At 38.3% G+C, this 18,464-nt stretch overlaps 1 protein-coding gene across 1 annotated transcript in view; it reads right to left on the reverse strand.

The window, feature by feature from the left end:
- Positions 1 to 18,464, reverse strand: part of ASB4 (ankyrin repeat and SOCS box containing 4) — a gene marked incomplete at both ends in the record, with an annotated part of 64,609 nt that overhangs the window by 13,954 nt on the left and 32,191 nt on the right. Inside the window, one exon of the mRNA XM_079711826.1 lies at positions 3,756 to 4,534. Within this exon, the coding sequence (XP_079567952.1) occupies positions 3,756 to 4,534 (779 nt within the window). The remainder of the gene's footprint in view (positions 1 to 3,755; positions 4,535 to 18,464) is intronic.

The following is an 18,464-nucleotide window of genomic DNA, read 5'->3' on the forward strand; positions in this document are numbered from 1 at the left end:
ATTACATTTCCCAAGTCCATCTGCTCCCCAAGGTAAACATCTCACACCTTCACCTTTGCCCTTAAGTCTTCAAACCTCTTCTCCAACCACTTCTCATTCTAAATGAGAAAATAGAAGCAATCGTAAGAGTACTTATATAAACTCTTATTAACATATCTACCAACATCCCTGCATCTGGGCACACAGGCGCTGCCTTCCCTCCTGCTATGATGGATGAACTGTCTGTGTTACTAAGACCAACACCTCCATTTGTGCACTAGATCCCATCTTCAAGATGGTGCTCCAGTAATTACCTGCAGCAAATTTTCTCCCCTTCCTAGAACACTCCCATCAGCCAACAAACATATCAGCTATCATTCCCTTCTAGCTACTCTTGCATTACAAGAAAATGCCTCAAAGGCCTCACTGTTTTCACTTGCTTTTATCCCTTTTTCCTTTGAATCCACTTTAACTAACCTTTTCTCACCAGCGATCCACCAAAATAACCCTTGTTGAGGTCCCCAATAAAATCCATGTTGTGTAGTCCAACGGCAACTTCTTAGCCCTCATCTTATTTGAAATGCCACCTATATTCAATACAGCTGATTCCATATCTTCCTTTCTCATGTTCTATCTTGGATTCCAGGAAAACATTCCATCTTGATTCTCCTCCTAGCTCAAGGACTTTCTACGGTTTCCTTCGCTGATTCCTTTTCATCTACCCAAACTCTAATCGGAGTGCCCCATAGCCCAGTCCTCTGGCCACTTCTCCTCTCTCTCTACCCCCATGCTCTGGTTGACCTCATCTGTCCTCATGGGTTTATACATCATATTCACGATGAAGACTCCCAAATTTGTATCTCTGGCCAGGACCTCTCCCTGAACACCAGGGTTATATATCAAACTGCCTACTTGACATCTCCACCTGGATGACTAACAGGCATCTGAAGCACAGCAGAACCCCTGATCTTCTCTTCAAAAGCAGCTCCACCTGCACAGTTACTTTCTCAAGACATGGCTCTTTTATTCTTTCTATTCCCTGGGCAGAAATCCTCAAAGTTATCCTTGATCCCTCTCTTCTTCTCACAGGTCACAAATAATCCATCAGGAAACCTATGGACTCCCTTTCCAGAGCTTGCCCCAAATCTCACCACTTCTCACTACTTTCCCCACTTCCACTGTGGGTCTAAGCCACCCTTATCTCTTATCTAGATAACTGCACTACCTTTGCCCCTCTCCCCCGTAGAGTTATTCTCCAAAAGGCGGTCAAAAGGAACTTTCTGGAACACAAATCAGACATGGTTTTTTTTTTTTTTTTTTTTTTTTTTTGCGGCACGTGGGCCTCTCACTGCTGTGGCCTCTCCCGTCGCAGAGCACAGGCTCCGGACGTGCAGGCTCAGCGGCCATGGCTCACGGGCCCAGCCACTCCGCGGCATGTGGGATCTTCCCGGACTGGGGCACGAACCCGCGTCCCCTGCATCGGCAGGCGGACTCTCAACCACTGCGCCACCAGGGAAGCCCACAAATCAGACATTTTTTTTTCCCTCACTCAAAATCCTTCAGTGACTTACTCTCTCATTCAGAACAAAAAACCAGGGATATCAGCACAGTCTACAGGGTCATATATATGGTCTGCAAATCACCCTCTTATGCTTCTCTGACTTCTCCTCCTCCTTTCTCACCCCACTTCAGGCACTCTGGCTTCCTCAGACATGTTTAGTCCTCTCCTACCTCAGGATCTTTGCACCTGGTTTTCCTTATATCTAGAATGCTCCCCCCACCACCACCCCTGCCCACCCCCAGCTATTCACATGACTTGCTCCTTCACATCCTCATTTTCTCTAATCAGCCTTTGCAAAACAGCACATACATAAACACCAAAGAAAGCCCACATTCTATTATTATCTTTACCTTGCTTTACTTGTCTCCATAGCACTTAACATATCAGAGTATATTTATTAGTTTGTTTTTTTTTTTTTTTTCCTGTCTCCCACTAGAAAGTATCTTCCATGAAGGCCTTTGTTTGGTTCATTGCTCTATCTCCAACTCCTAGAACAGTTCCTGGCACAAAGTAGTGCTCAGTGAATACTTGTTAAATAAATGAATGAATGAACTTGACCACTTACTCTGTGTGACTTTAGGAAAATATCTGAATTCTATCACCTTTTAAATGAGGATAATGCCAGCGCCTACCTCAGAGATTATTATAAAATAAAATTAAATAATATGTATAAGCCTATTTAGAGCTCAACAAAGGACATTATTGTAACATTATTATTTGTTATCCTATTCCTAATCAACATAATCTTTTGAAATTTTCTATAAAATTAAAGTTCCAGGACGTTATGAGTATTACATAAAATTTTAAGGAAAAAGATTACTTGATCTTCCATTAAAACACTGACAACCAAGAGAAAATTCCTTACTGAGATCACATAAATCATTGAACTCATCATGTCTACATTGGAACTTTCTGTGGGTTGTCTATCTGGAATTTTCTGAGTGCACTCCCCTTAAATTCTTTAGTGGAACTTTTCTTTCAACTAAACTTCACACTGCAGGACTTCAGACAAGTCTCTGACATTTTACCAAGGTAGGAGGTAGAACTTGTCCGTGAATTTAGTAAAACTTCTATCAACTAGCTTTCTGTGACCCTACATTAGTTAGCTAGTTTATATATAAAACTCCTCTACTGCGTGTTAATTAATTTTTTTTAAATAAGTGAGATCCTAGGTAAATTATCATTTGATTTCTTTATTTAAGGTGAAATGCATTTTGCTTTTCAAATTAATGACCGTCATCAACCTAATGCAAAACTCTCTCTCTTCCATGTGCCTAGAGAACCCTTTATTCCTCTACCTTGTCATTTACCACAGAATATTAAAGTTATCTCTTTATGTGTTTGCCTCTCTCACTAGATCCTAAGCTAATTGAGGATAGTTACCATGTCTTAGTCATGCTAGTATTGGTAATATCTGATCCCTGCTAGCCCATTATAGATTATCATTAAATACTGTTTAAAATAAAAGCTGTGCAGTGTCATACTATAAAGCTAAACACTAGCACCAAATGAACCAAGGTTGAATACTGGCACTGCCTCTGTGTGAGATCAGACAAATTACTTAACTACTCTGTGCCTCAGTTTCCTCCTCTATAGAATAGGGATGATGATATTATTTACCTTATCAGATTGTTATAGAATTAAATAAATTAAATTAAGAAGTGTAAAATGCTTATAACAGTGTGCTTAATAAATAGAATTCATTATAATAAATATGACTATTAGTTCTTAATAAATGTTAGCTTTCATTAAACTAGAAAACTGAGTGGCCCTTTCATGTCTACAAACTAATTCCAAAGCAGGCTCAATCATCTTTAGAGAAGACATTCTGCTTAAGAGACGGCAGGAGGGTGCCTGTGTCCACACCATTCACCTCTCCTGCAGACGTAAAGTGGCCTTCTGATCTTTTTCACTCAGTCCCCCAGGAAGCCACTACCAGTTCACTGACGTTCACACAAGACATGGAAAATTATCTACTATCTTGCTCTCCTTCTTTGCTCTCAGCCCCAAATTTCAAACAAACTTGGACTAGGACGAGATAGCTAGGATTATATGTGTAAATGGAATGTCAGATTGAGGATCAGAGGCAGCCCAAAGACTCAAGCCTCAAACAAGCTTGAGTTACTTGGAGATTTCAGACCAAGCCACCCTTTGAGTCCCCATTACCCTGCTGACGACCCAGTTCTCCACTTGGCACCCTAGGACTCAGCCTCACCTTGTGGAATTGTGGAGGGTATATTCGAGCTGCCCCATGGTTCAACAGCAGCTGGTAGCAGATCTCAGGCTGGGCGTTAGGTCGCACAGAGGTGACCTTCAGCACATACTGGATGGCAGCACAGCCATTGATATCCATGAGATTGGCTTCTGCGCCAGCTTCCAGCATCATGTGCATGAGCACGTGGTCACAGTTCCAGGCTGCCTTGTGGAGCGGAGTTTTAAAGTCGTCATCCCGGGCGTTGACCTCGGCCTTGTAGTCCAACAGCATGCGGCAGATGAGGTGATGCTCCCTGCTGAACTCCTGCTCTTTAAAGCGGAGGGCCCAGTAGGTGGCGATAGCCAGTGGGGTCTCCATGTGGGCGTTCACACTGTCCACTATGGCCCCGTGCTCCACGTAGAAGGCCACCAGCTCCGGGAGGCCGAAGTGAGCAGCCGTGTGCAAGGGCGTCTCCTCATCCTGATTGTTGGTCTTCATGTTCACGTTCGCCCCTAGAAAGGGAGAATGAGGAAGACAATTATTTAAACACATTTTGTCATTTTCCACAAGATTCATTAAACAGGCCTTTTCTCGCTGCTTCCCCTTCAACCTCTCCTGCTGTATACCACCCATTTTTCCAAGTTCCATTTCTAGACCCCATGGATGCCACTGCTTTGAAACAACAGCGCCACCTCCTGGACAACCAGCAAATGTACTGAGGTGATGGGAGAGTGGGCCTGAGAGCAAAGGATTTCGGCTGGGAGGCTGGAGCACTGTCAGTTGAGTTATAGTTCCTACTCCTAGGTGGATTTGGAAATACAAAGTGATTCCGATAACCAAATAGCTTTTATCAATAGAATAGCAAATATCATTAAAAATGAAGGTTATATCACAATCTTTGAGGTTCATACATGTGGCTTTAAAAGTCTTCAGTTTCTTGATGAGATTTCTTCAAAATCATCTTTTTCTTTTCTTTCAAGGGAACTAAACCTAAATGTTTGGTCCAAGGAACTTCAGTGGTATGGAAATTGCTCAGCCCTCTGACTGAACACTGACAATATTAAGCTGCCGAAGTCTGTGAGGTTCCTTTGGAATACAACTGGGGCAAAAACAAAAAACAAAAAACACTTTGACCACCAAACTAGACTAAGGGTCATATTTTGAAAGGAAAGGGATAGAAGCTAGTAAAATAAAATACTCATTAAAAGAAAGACAATTAAAGACTGTATGTAACATGTCCAATTTATGGTTGACAAATGCTGTTTAGAAATACAGATTGTTAGTGCTTGGAAATCTTAGAAATTATTTAATCCAACCCACTTATCTAACAGACAAGGAAACTGAGTGTATTTTATTTTTTGATAGGGAAGTTAAGTACTAGAATGGTCAACTTGAGAAGCTGAAATTTTCCTTCTCAGCCTAGTTTAATTAGGGTGAGCTAAGTGACCCCAGGGGGCCTATTCTGTGATCAATTTTACTGGAAATTTTTATAGTTACTTCAAGAATAAATCTGGAAATACTTATTATTATTATTATTATTATTATTATGCCAGCAACTAATATTTATTAAGCACTTGCCATGTACAACATTCTGAGCTAAATGCTTTTCACATATTGCCTCATGGAATCTTCCTAGCAACCCTTGGCAGGAGGTGCATTTTTTTCCTAATTTTACAGATGAAGAAATTTGTTTTTAGACTAATAGCTATACCAAGCTAAGAAGCAATAGAACAGAGGTTTGAAAGCAGACAGCCTGGCTTCAAAATCTCTCACCACTGTGCTATTCTACGTCATTATTTTTCTAAAAAAATTTTTTCTGTACTTTGCTCTCGTTGGATATTTGAAAACTTGAAAGTAACAGAAATCATGTTGCATTTTGTTAATTTAAAAAATCTGTTCTCTGTGTGTTGCTCCTTTATGCCCTTTTTTATGGCACCCTCTGATCATATGGAACACATTTAAGAAAGGCAATACTCCTACAAACTTACTCGGTGTCATAAAAAAGCCACCCCTCAGTGAGGTTTCTGAAAGCACATTGCTCTGTAAATTCAGCGACTATCTCTGCTCCTAACTTTCAGGAAGCAGAATTATAAGTAAAAATCATCCCTCACAACAATCTGCCATCTGTGTTCATCAGTATTCTGCCCTGGAGAAGTTCTGGGTCAGATCTCCCTTCAGGTCAGCTCTTCTTTGCTCTGGAGTGAAATGGAATGAATAAGAATGTCTTCCCAGAAGCTAATGCAGGGTCACTTCAGATGCTGGATAATTTCCAGTAAGAAAGGGAATCAAAGGGTCAGGATGAAAATTTTATAGGCTAACTTGGAAGTAACCACGTCCTTTATTTTTTAATGTACTTGGACATTTACAACGGATCCCTGACCTCTTGCTACAACTAGATATACTGCATAGTTTCCTTTTCTGAATAGGAGAGACTTATTTTTTATTTGGATTGTGATTTTGAGTGTAACTTGTCCAGGGACTACATAAAGTAGGATGATTTGACTACTTTTCTATTTTAGATTTTGTGATTCATTCAAGAAATTAGAGACCATAAACATAAATCCTTGGGAACTTAAAAAAATATTTTTTTAATGTGAAAATGCTATGTATTAGTTTCCTAGAGCTGCTGTAACAAAGTACTGCAAAGTAGTACCGCAAACAACAGAAATTTGTTCACGGTTCTAGAGATTGGAAGTGAAATTACAGTGTTGATGAGAGTGGCTACTTCTGAGGGTTTTAAAGGAGAATCTGTCTCATGCCTGCCTCCTAGCTTCTGGTGATGTCCATCAATCCTTGGTGTTCCTTGGCTTGTAGATGTATCACTCCAAGGACTGCCTCTATCTTCACATGGTTCTCTCTGTGTCTCTGTGTCTTCACATGGCTGCCTTCTTATGACACCAATCATACTGCATTAGGGGCCCATCCTGCTCTACTCATCTTAACTAATTACATCTGCAACAACCCTATATCCAAACAAAGTCACATGCTGAGTTGCAGGGGATTAGGACTTCAACATATCTTCTTTTGGGGGGAAGGGAGGGTATACAATTCAACCCATAGTATATAACATGCATTACATAATATATAAAAATATATATGTGCAGTTTAAAAAATATTGTAAAGCCATCACCAATGTAATCACATCCCAGGTCCAGAAATCAAACAATCCCTGACCCGGAAAAGCCCTCTACTGTCCAATCTATCCTTCCACCTCACAACTCCACCATCCTGCTGGAGGTAATATTATTCTGACTTTTATGATAATCATGTCCTTGAATTTCTTTATAGTTTTACCACACTTGTATATACCTCTAAACAAGATAGTTTAGTTTCACTTATTTTTGAACTTTATATAAATGGAATAATCAACACATATTCTTTCATGACTTGCTTCTTTCACTCAACACTATGTTTGTGAAAATGATCTATGTTGCGATGTTTAGCTCTTGTTTGTTCATTTTATTGTGTTCTGTCTCACAGTACAAGTAATACTACTAGTGACAGACATTTACAGTTCAGGCTATTCCAAACACTGCTGCCATGAGTATTCTTGTACATTCTTGTACCCTGGTGCTCATGAGCAGGGTTCACGGGGTTCTATACCTATGAGTGGAATTGCTGGCTCACCGGGTGTGCTTATCTTCAGCGTCATTAGATGGTATCAAATAGGTGTTGTACCAGTCTACACTCCCATAAGCCATGTGTGAGGGTTCTTATTGACATTTGGTATTTTCATTCTATTTAATTTTAGTCAGTCAGATGGGTGCACAGTGATATCTCATTGTTTGAATATTTAGTTCCCTAATTAACAATTAGGTTAGACATATTTTAATATTTTTATTAAACAAATACTGCTTTTTATTTACTATTATAAAGCATTTCCATATTGTTATATTATCATTTAAAATATCATTTAAAAATAACGACATAATATTCCATAGTGAGTTTACCCTCCTGATGGATGTGAAGATTTTTTTCCAAAGTTTTGATCTTATGACTAATGCTACAATTGATACATTTGTGTGTAAATCTTTGGATTATTTCCTTAGCATAAATTCCCCCAAAATAGAGTCATTAAGCTGAAATATCTGAGCTATTTTAAGGGTCTTTATGAATAATTGAGGAAAGTTATATTTATCTATATCTCTATATTTATATACATCTCTCATTGATGTATGAGTGCTATTTTACTCACCAGTATGTAGTTACACAATTTTAAAAAAATCTTTGCTATTTGGAAGTAAAAAATGGTCTTTTTCTTTTCATTTGAATTGATTTGTTTATTAGAGTTTGAACACTTTGTCTGTAATTATTAACTAGTGGCATTTCTTCTTTAGTTATTGTCCAAATTTTTGTCCTTTTATACTTTGAACCCTTTCTGCTTTGTTTACATTTATATGGGTCATTCATTAAAATAATATTTAAGCCTATGCTCTCAGAATTGGTATACATTTTTTAACTAGTTTATTTTGATTTTTAATACATTAATGTTAACTTTATATGGTCAAATTCTCCCTTTGTTTTTTTGTTTTTGCTTTTGTTTTTGGTATTAGAATGTCCTACTCCTGTCAGAGGTTTCATAACTTACCCAGATTAATTATAATTGGATTTTTAATAGATTTTAAGAAATGTTTAACATTTAATTCATGTGGAACTTATTGTGGTGTACTTACCGATTTAGGAAGAATTGATATTCCTATAGCATAGAGTTTTTTCTTGTAGGAACATGGTCTGTTTCTCTAAAAAGTTTTCTTTATATTTCTGTAAACTATGCCCCCACAAAATTTGTAGCAATTTTCATTTTAGGGAAGACGGGTAAATTATTTCTGGGGTAAAGTAAATTTTAGTGAGAGAAGGCCCTTCATGAACCTTCTAATTTATGCAAGATGGACTCCAGAACTAGCCTGAAATGGTTGCAAATTAGATGGAGAAAAATTTGCATTTTCATTGCCTGATAAAGAACAAGAACTTTTCAGATTTAATCTGTGGGCAAAGGAGACAGAGATTTGATTGCACTGAGAATATGATGAAAAGGGGACATAGGATAAGAATTGCACAGAAAGAGTGGATGCTGGCCACAGAAATGGTACTGTGATACTCCGGAAGCCAGGAATATAGGGACACAGTGCCACAGGAGGGACACAGTGCCAGTCAACATTCAATTTTTTCTGTTCTTCCATACTGTATGATAGTATCCATTCATTACCCTCCAACAGAGAGAATCAATTTCATGAATCCTAGTTATGAGACCTCACATTTCCTTACTTTTTTTCCCAAATAAAATTAAACTGCTTCCAAGTGCCTATTTGTTGGCTTGGCTGATCATCCGAGATCAGTCATCATGTGGCTCCCTCTGCTGGGCTTTGTTACTCCCTACATTCTAAGAGTTGGCCCTCAGAGGCATCCTCTCCAAAGTATCCACATTCCCTCACAGTTCTGTCACCTCAAAAGCTACGTGAGAGTGGGGGCAGGTCTCTGTAGAAACTGTCACCTCTCCATCTTCCCAGACTCAAGGAATCCACATCTTTACTTCATCCCTAAGTCCGCCCTGCCTCCCTCCCTGTCCTAATGAACTTGATTTCTCACAGAGCCTGTGTGTAAGTGGGGAGATCAGTGGGGAGATGGAGGACGAGGCCAGGACAGTGCTCTCAACCCTTTCAGGCATGCCCTTCCTATTCCGCAATGAAGTCGAGAAACAATATCATCTACTTCATACACAATCTTTTAAAAATAAACCCAATGCCTAGCTAACATGTAAAGGCAGAATGAAAGTAGTTTCTAATAATTTTAGCTACAGTTATGATTGCCACAAATAATATAAATTGCAATGACATAGTGTACATTTTAATGTGTTATTGACTATACTAGATGACGCAATGAAATGCTTATTTGCTTGAACCCATATGTAGACTCCAAGCAGCTACATCATTGAACTGACACAGGTGTTTTGTATTGTAATTCAAATACCACAGATGTCATTGCCATAATGAATGGTATTCCAAAATGAGGAAATAAATCTTGGTCTGGTTTTGCCTTGATTTGTAGCATAGTTGCATTTCTGGAAATTTCCATATTTATTTACAATTCAAAAGTATTTTGCGTTTATATGTAAAATGCAGTTAGGTTAGAAATCTACTGTGTTACTACATCTAAATATCTGTTATTACATCAGCACTAAATCTAAGATTTTTTACAAATTATGAAAGAATTAAAAAATACAGAAAACCTCAGAAAATATAACAGACATCTATATACGAGTACCCATATTTGACAGATATTAATCTTTGACATATTCTCTTTGGTTTTCTTTTTTCCAAGATAAAATTTTACAGAAAAAAACCAGCCCATTTCTCTTTCCTTCCCTCACTTTCTTTCTCCTCAGACATAATTATTATTCTAAAGTTGACTTTGTCATTCCCTTTAAATTTTTGTTCTTTTATTACTCACATATGCATCCATAAGCAACGTATATACCATTATTTTGTGTTCTTAAAAACCATGTAAGTTGTACTCACTTTTGCAACCTGTTTTTACCAGCCACATTATGTTTTTGAGCAGAGAGCTGATTTTTTCATTTCAACTGCTGAACAGAATTACATTGCATAATTAAACTACAGTTTAGCCGTTCCTCTACTAAAGACAGTTAAGTTATTTTAGCTTTTTCATAATAACAAATACCTTTCAAATCGTGCAGGAGTTTCTTTAGAGAGAGAAACCGAATTAGTGGGTAGTAGTATACAAACATTTTCAATTATATTAAATTATACTCATCAGTGGTTGTGTCAATTCAAATGTCCATTGGTACAGTTTAAAGGTTCAGCATCATTTCCAACACTTTGTATTGTCACACTGTTTAATGTTTGCCAATTAGATGGTATGAAATGATATTGTGATTTAATCTGCATTCCCCTGGTTATCAGTAATGTTTTCTCATATGTCTATATGGGCAACAAGATTTCCACTTGTATGAATTGCCTATTCATAGCCTCTGCCCATTTTTCATTAAATTGTTTGTGTTTTCCATATTTATTTTTTAGGATATAAACAAGATCTTTGTGGAGAAAATGATAAAAACTTTACTGAAGGCAAAGGACTTAAATGGAAAGTTCTGCTATGTTTGTGGATAGAAAGATTCAATAGTATAAGGATGGCAATTCTTCCTGAATTAACCTATAAATTCAATGTAATTCAAACATTTTTTACATAATTTTCAAAGAGTAAAGAACAAATCAATTTTGTAAAAAAAAAAAAGTAAAAGAATGAGAAGGAAAGAAGAATGATGAAGAAGGTGTACTTAGCTTACCCGATATCCAAGCAAACTATAATTAACACCATTGGTGGGAAGGTAAATTGGTTCAGACTTTATGGAAAACAGTACGGAGGTTCCTCAAAAAAGTAAAAATAGAACTACCATATGATCCAGTAATTCCACTCCTGGGTATATATCCAAAGAAAATGAAAACACTAATTTGAAGAGATACATGAGGTCCAATATTCATAGCAGCACTATTTACAATAGCCAGGACATGGAAACAACCTAAATGTCCAACGACAGATGAATGGATAAAGACTGTGGTACATATATACAATGGAATATTACTCAGCCAAAAAAAGGAACGAAATTGGGTCATTTGTAGAGATGTGGATACACCCAGCATCTGTCATACAGAGTGAAGTAAGCCAGAAAGAGAAAAACAAATATCGTATATTAATGCACATATGTGGAATCTAGAAAAATGGTACAGATGAACCTATTTGCAGGGCAGGAATAGAGACGTAGATGTAGAGAATGGACATGTGGACACGTGGAGGGGGAAAGGGAGGGGGGATGAATTGGGAGATTAGGATTGACATATATACTCTACCATGTGTAAAACAGATAGCTAGTGGGAACCTGCTATAAAGCACAGGAAGCTTAGGTTGGTGCTCTGTGACGACCTAGATGGGTGGGATGGGGTGGGGGAGGGAGGTCCAAGAGGGAGGGGATACAGGTATACAGACAGCTGATTGACTTCACTGTACAGCAGAAACTAACACAACATTTTAAAGCAATTATACTCCAATTAAAAAAAGTTTGAATTATTAGCCCTGAATGTTCAACTTTTGAATTGAGACTGACTTGTGAGACTTAAAGTGACTATGTAACTTTTTTTGTACCTAAGAATTACCAGAGAAGACACAGACCCACTTGAGTTTTCCTCCCACAGTAGGGGAGAAACTAGACCCTCTGAATAATTTTAAAAGGCACTGGAAAACAAAAATAACATTGTTTTATGAATACATCCCATGATCCAGTTAATAGTCATGTGTCTAGCAAGTTTTTTAGACAGGGCACCTTTTAGCATATTTTCTAAGAACTCAAATATTGGATACTATTTTTAATTGTCATCACACATTAAAAATAATATTCTTGGGTAGTTTTCTCCAAAATATTCCATACGTCCATTCTACTCTTTTTCTAACACTGAACATCATGGAGAAATGGGAGCCCACCAAGTTTTTTGTTCCTTTATAAGCAATCTACTTTTTGTTTGTTTGTTTTGTTAGTGATAGTGTTAAGTTTCCTTCCTTCCTTTATTTATTGAGGTATACTTGACTTACTATATTATATTAGTTTCAGGTGTACAACGGTGATTCGATATTTCCATAGATTACACACCATACAAAGTTATTATAAAATATTGACCATATTCCCTTTGGTAAACATTACGTCTCTGTGGCTTATTTATTTTATAACTGCAAGCTTGCACCTCTTAATCCCCTTCACCTATTTCGCCCCTTCTCCCCTCCCTCCCCTGTGGTAACCACAAGCTTGTTCTCTGTATCTGTGAGTCTGTTTCTATTTTGTTATATTTGTTTGTTTTGTTTTTTAGATTCCACATGTAAATGAAAGCATACAGTATTTGTCTTTCTCTGTCTGGCTTATTTCACTAAGCATCTCTCTCCCTCTCTTTCTCTCTCTCACACACACACAAACACACACACACACAAAAGAATACTAGTCTGCCATAAAAAATAATGAAATCTTGCCATTTGTGAAAATATGAATGGACCTGGAGGATATTATGCTTAATAAAACAAGCAATCTACTTTTTATTTATTCACCTATTTGTATACTTTTACTATTTTTATTGTTGAAAGTTGATGTCTTATTAAAGATATACCTAGGCTCAGTTTTTTTTTATTGATTTTACCAGGAACCGAACCGACCCATTTCATCTCCACATAATTATCTGTTTTTTTATACAGGAAATTTTTTCTTTATCCTGTTTTTAAGTTTTGGTCATATTCAAAAAGGAAACATTTCTTTATGTATTGAAAGCTATAAAATATTTTTTTGCTTAAAATTTTCATCACCCACTAACTATCAAGTTACAGTCATTGATGAGAAAGCCCCCCTCACAATTTTTTTTTTTGCGGTACGCGGGCCTCTCACTGTTGTGGCCTCTCCCGTTGCGGAGCACAGGCTCCGGACGCGCAGGCTCAGCGGCCATGGCTCACGGGCCCAGCCACTCCACGGCATGTGGGATCTTCCCGGACCGGGGCACGAACCCGTGTCCCCTGCGTTGGCAGGTGGAGTCTCAACCACTGCGCCAGGGAAGCCCCTCCTTCACAATTTTTTTTTTTTTTTTTTTTTTTGCGGTACGCGGGCCTCTCACTGCCGTGGCCTCTCCCGTTGCGGAGCACAGGCTCCGGACGCGCAGGCTCAGCGGCCATGGCTCACGGGCCCAGCCGCTCCGCGGCATGTGGGATCCTCCCGGACTGGGGCACGAACCCATGTCCCCTGCATCGGCAGGCGGACTCTCAACCACCACGCCACAAGGGAAGCCCCCCTCACAATTTTTTAAACCCCAATCCTCAAGTGCATGAGTGAAAAAATGGTAAATTACTTATGGCATTCTTTTTAACATTGCCTTTAAAAATTACACTTTTCTTAGAAAAAGTGCTAAACAGGGTGAACAGTAGTTAGGCTCGCTGATTATAGTGGCCTGCAGTATGCATGAGAACAGAAGGAAACATGGAGAAAACATTATCATGGGTTATAATAGTAAGGATTTAAGATGGAATTTTCTTCAGTTTAACTTCAGGTAGAAATTTAGAATCCTCAGTAGCTACTTGTTTTGTCTGAAATTCCATCACCTCCATCAGCTTAAACTTCACCTGCCTCAGTTCAAAATAATGCTAAGGTTTGCACAGGCTTTTGTGCAGTAAAATCACAGTTGTTCAGTGTTCTTTTATGAAAATATTAATAATGCCTGCTATTTTTCAAGCACTCACTAGGAGTTTTACATATATTGTCTCACTTATGATTAACAGTAAGCATTCTTTAGAAACATCTGTTATTCAAAGATTAGACTTCTTTTTTCATATTCAGGACTTTTTTTTTCCTGCAAGTTCTGCAACTGTTTCTCAAGTCTGCTTCTTTGTCAAGGATGCAATTTTGTGCAGTGTCAAGTTTGTTATTAACTGTCACCAAAGTAGCCTGCTTTGTTCTAGTTTCAATTTTGCCCTTTCAATCTACAATCTTTGGCAAATATATTTTCCTGTATCTTTCATAGTCTTATCTTAAATGAAATCTTAAATGAAACACCATTTCCCCTAAGGCCCCATTCCTATACACCCACATTCTCAAGGTCTGGAGTTGAGGACTACCTTCTAGACCAACAGCGGTGCTTCTGAACCATTACTCTCTCAGTCTTGTGTACAACTCCTCATCAGTTAAGGTTTATGTCACCCAATGAAGTTACTCTTTATCCCTTTTCATCTGTGATCTCACAAATTCCCAGTCACTCTTCCATTTTCAACAAAGACATAGGTATCTGGCTCAGTCTTTATTTTATCTCTGTCCTGACATCACCCTGCAATACCGTCGCAGATGACGCATTCAACACAATTGCACTCACAATTCCTAAATCTTCTGGGGCAGATTGCATTACCGTTACCAAATATCTTATTGGTCCTTCTTGCAGTGGCTTCCCTGCTGAAGGTTCATACACCTCTACCCTGTTGAACTCAGTTTGAAATACTGGTTCTTGTTGCCCAGTTGCATCTCTAGCCTTCCCTTAGTGAAGTTTTTCAACTCTTTCTTGATTGCCCATATATTCTAAATTTTCCTTAGGCTAGGATTTAATCAGGATAGACTAAATTATGGTGGTGTAACAACACTCAAATCTCAGTGGCTGAATGCAATAAAAGTTTATTTCTCACTCTCACACTGTCTACTGTCGTTCCAGAACCAATGTCCTCTATTTGACCTCTCAGAATCCAAGCTACCTTGATCTTCTGCCTTCACCATCTCTACCTGGGGTTTCCTCCAGTATCACAACAGCATGGGGAGAAACAGATTTTAAATATCCTATGTGGGCTTTACATTGCCTAAACCTGGAAGTGGCTCATTTCTTCTGTTCACACTACATTAGGCAGAAAGGATATATGATCCTGCTGAACTGCAAGGGGACTAGACTAGAAAGTCTTCCATGAGCCTGGAGGGGAAGAAAACTAGATATTGATGAGCACTAGTTATTTCTACCGCTGCTGACTTGAGTTTCCGTGAGTAACAGTAAGACAAACAAACAACAGTTCTGACTGATTCAATAGCAATGTTTACCTTCTCCCTTTCACGTTAGGGAAGAGGGATCTCTGCTCAGTTCAAGACAAATAACTCCATCTTTGCGACTGATCATCTTCCCAACAGTCAAATGTTGCTCCACAAATAATATCTCTTTACTCTATATCAAACAGCTCTCTCTCCATCAACTTTTGGTCCTCCTCTTATAAGCATACTTAAGTTTCTCCCAATCCTTTTCTCCTGTTTAACTACCTTCCAATTTCTTTTGATCTCTTTTTAGCCAGACGTCTTGAAAGTGTGGTCTCTGCTTCCTGCACCCACTTCCTTACTACCTGTGATCCCCTCGGTCCATCACAACTTGCCTTCTGTCCCCACCACTACACTGGAACTGCTCTGACAAAGGTCACCAGTGGCTTCCAATTGATCATTCCTATCTACAGTTTTCAATCTTCATCTTACTACACTCCTCTGCTGCATCCAATGGTGTTGACAACTCACTTCTTAAATTCTATTTTTTCAACTTCCCTGGGATGCTTTCTCCTCCCTCTCTGGCTATTCCTTCATTATATTTCTATGATTTCTCTTCTCCTCAATTCCTAAATTGTGTTGTTTCACCTGGGTATCATTCAGTTTCTGCACTTCTTACTGTATGTAACTTCCTTGAGCAGTCATAACTACTCTTTCCACTTTATTTATGAACAGATGACTCTCAAAATTATATGAACAGGGCTCCCCTGGCGGCGCAGTGATTGAGAGTCCACCTGCCGATGCAGGGGACACGGGTTCGTGCCCCGGTCCGGGAAGATCCCACACACCGCGGAGCGGCTAGGCCCATGAGCCATGGCCACTGAGCCTGCGCGTCCGGAGCCTGTGCTCTGCAACGGGAGAGGCCACAACAGTGAGAGGCCCGCGTACCGCAAAAAAAAAAAAAAAAAAAAAAAAAAAATTATATGAACAATCATATATATAACGGACTTGTATGTGGAATATATAACTTACATCTCAATAATAAAAAGAGAAATAACCCAATTTAAAAATAGGCAAAGTATATAAATAGTCATCTCTACAAAGAAGATATATAAATGGTCAATAACCACATGAAAAGATGCTCAGTGTCATTAGCCATCAGGGAAATGCAAATCAAAACCAGAGTTTGATACTACCTTATGCCCACCAGGATGGCTATGATCAGAAAAACAGATAGTATAAGGGGGAGGGGCAATATAAGTGTAGGGGAGTAAGAGGTACAAACTATTAGGTGTAAAATAAGCTACGAGGATATATTGTACAGTATAGGGAATATAGCCAATATTTTATAATAACTATAAAAGAAGTATAACTTTAATAAACTGTGAATCACTATATTATATACCTGTAACATATAATATTGTATAGCAACTATACGTCAATGAAACAAGCAAAAAAGATAGTACCAAGTGTTCGCCAGGATGTGGAGAAATGGGAATTCTCGTACACTGATGGTAGGAATGTAAAATGGTACAGCCACTTTGGAAAACAGTATGGCAGTTCCTCAAAAAGTTAAACACAGAGTTATTACCACATGACACTGCAATTGCATTCCTGGGTATTTACTCAAAGGAAATGAAAACATATGTCCACACAAACATTTGTATGTAACTGTTCATAGCAGCATTATTCATAATAACCAAAACATGGAAACAATCCACACGTCCAGCAACTGGTAAATGGATGAACAAAATGTGGTATATAAATACAATGTAATATCATTCAGCAATAAAAAGGAACAAAGTACTAATACATTGTTTCATTTCATCACTTCAAAAATCATTGAAAACACTATGCTAAGTGAAAGAAGCCAGATATAGAAGACCACATATTGCGTGAAAGAAGCCAGATATAGAAGACCACATATTGCATGATTCCATTTATATGAAAAGTCTAGAATAGGCAAGTTCATAGAAACAGAAAGTAAATTAGTGGTTGCCTAGGACTGAGGTGGTGGGGAATGGGAGTTGAAGGAAAATGGAGGGTGATTGCTAAGGTACAGTTTTCTTGTTGGGTGATGAAATGTTCTAAAACTGTGGTGGTGGTTGCATAATTCTGTGAAAATACTAAAAGCCACTGAATTGCACACTTTAAAATGGATAAATTTTATGTAAGCGAATTATACCACAATAAAGCTGCTAAAAAATATATGACCTGTCTTGGGCTGACCCCTGAGTTTCAGATCTATATCTACAACTGCATTTTGAACAAATTCAGTTGGAGGTCCATTGAGCGCTAAAACTTACCATGTCTTAAACTAAACTCTTTTCCTTCTTATTCCTGTTACTCATATAAGCTATATTTCAATAAATAGCAATGCTATGGCTCCAGCAAATCAAACTGAAAGTCAGAAATTCACCTTCCATTCCTCCTCCTTTCTCATTCCCCTACCCCTTTTCATCAGTCACCAAGTGTTGACACTATAAATTCCTATCCTATTACTACTGCCTAGTTTGTACATTTGTATTTCCCCCATAGGCTACCACATGCACAGATTCATCTTCCAAAATTCTGACAGTAATGTATTTATTTATTTATTTATTTATTTATTTTGACAGTAATGTATTTAAAATGCATACCTGACCATATTGCTCTGTGTCTTAAAATCCTGTAATGGCTTTCCATTTTCTATATGATACAGTCTAAGCTTTTCGCCATGAGAGATAAAGCCATTCAAAATCCAGCTCCTACCTCTCCAGGCTTCTATCCTGCTGTCCTTTGTCTCACACTTTGCTTTAATTACTGAGCATCCCGTAGTTCTGTGCAAACACCTACGTGCCTTTGCTTATGTTGTTTCCTTGACCTGAAATGACTTGAATTTCTTCTTTGACTAATTAACTTTACTCCTCCTTCAAGGTCCTGTGCCATGTCTTCTAGAAAACCTTCCCTTACCCCCCGGCTGTGCTACTTGTCCCTCCTCTGTAAAAAATTTTATCTAGAGTGCTAAGGAACAAGTTTGGGTGTCTTGTTCCTCGATTTAAGATCCGTGAGAACTGATGCAATTTTTACTTGTTTTTGTGTTCCTAGAGCTTGGTACGTTCATTCATTCAGCAAATATTTGTTGAGACACTACTATGTACCAGCTTCTGTTAGAGGCTCTGGGAAGACCATAGTAGATACGACAGTGTCCCTAA

This window comes from Hyperoodon ampullatus (genome assembly GCF_949752795.1).
Source record: "Hyperoodon ampullatus genome assembly, chromosome: 9".
Taxonomy (NCBI): domain Eukaryota; kingdom Metazoa; phylum Chordata; class Mammalia; order Artiodactyla; family Ziphiidae; genus Hyperoodon; species Hyperoodon ampullatus.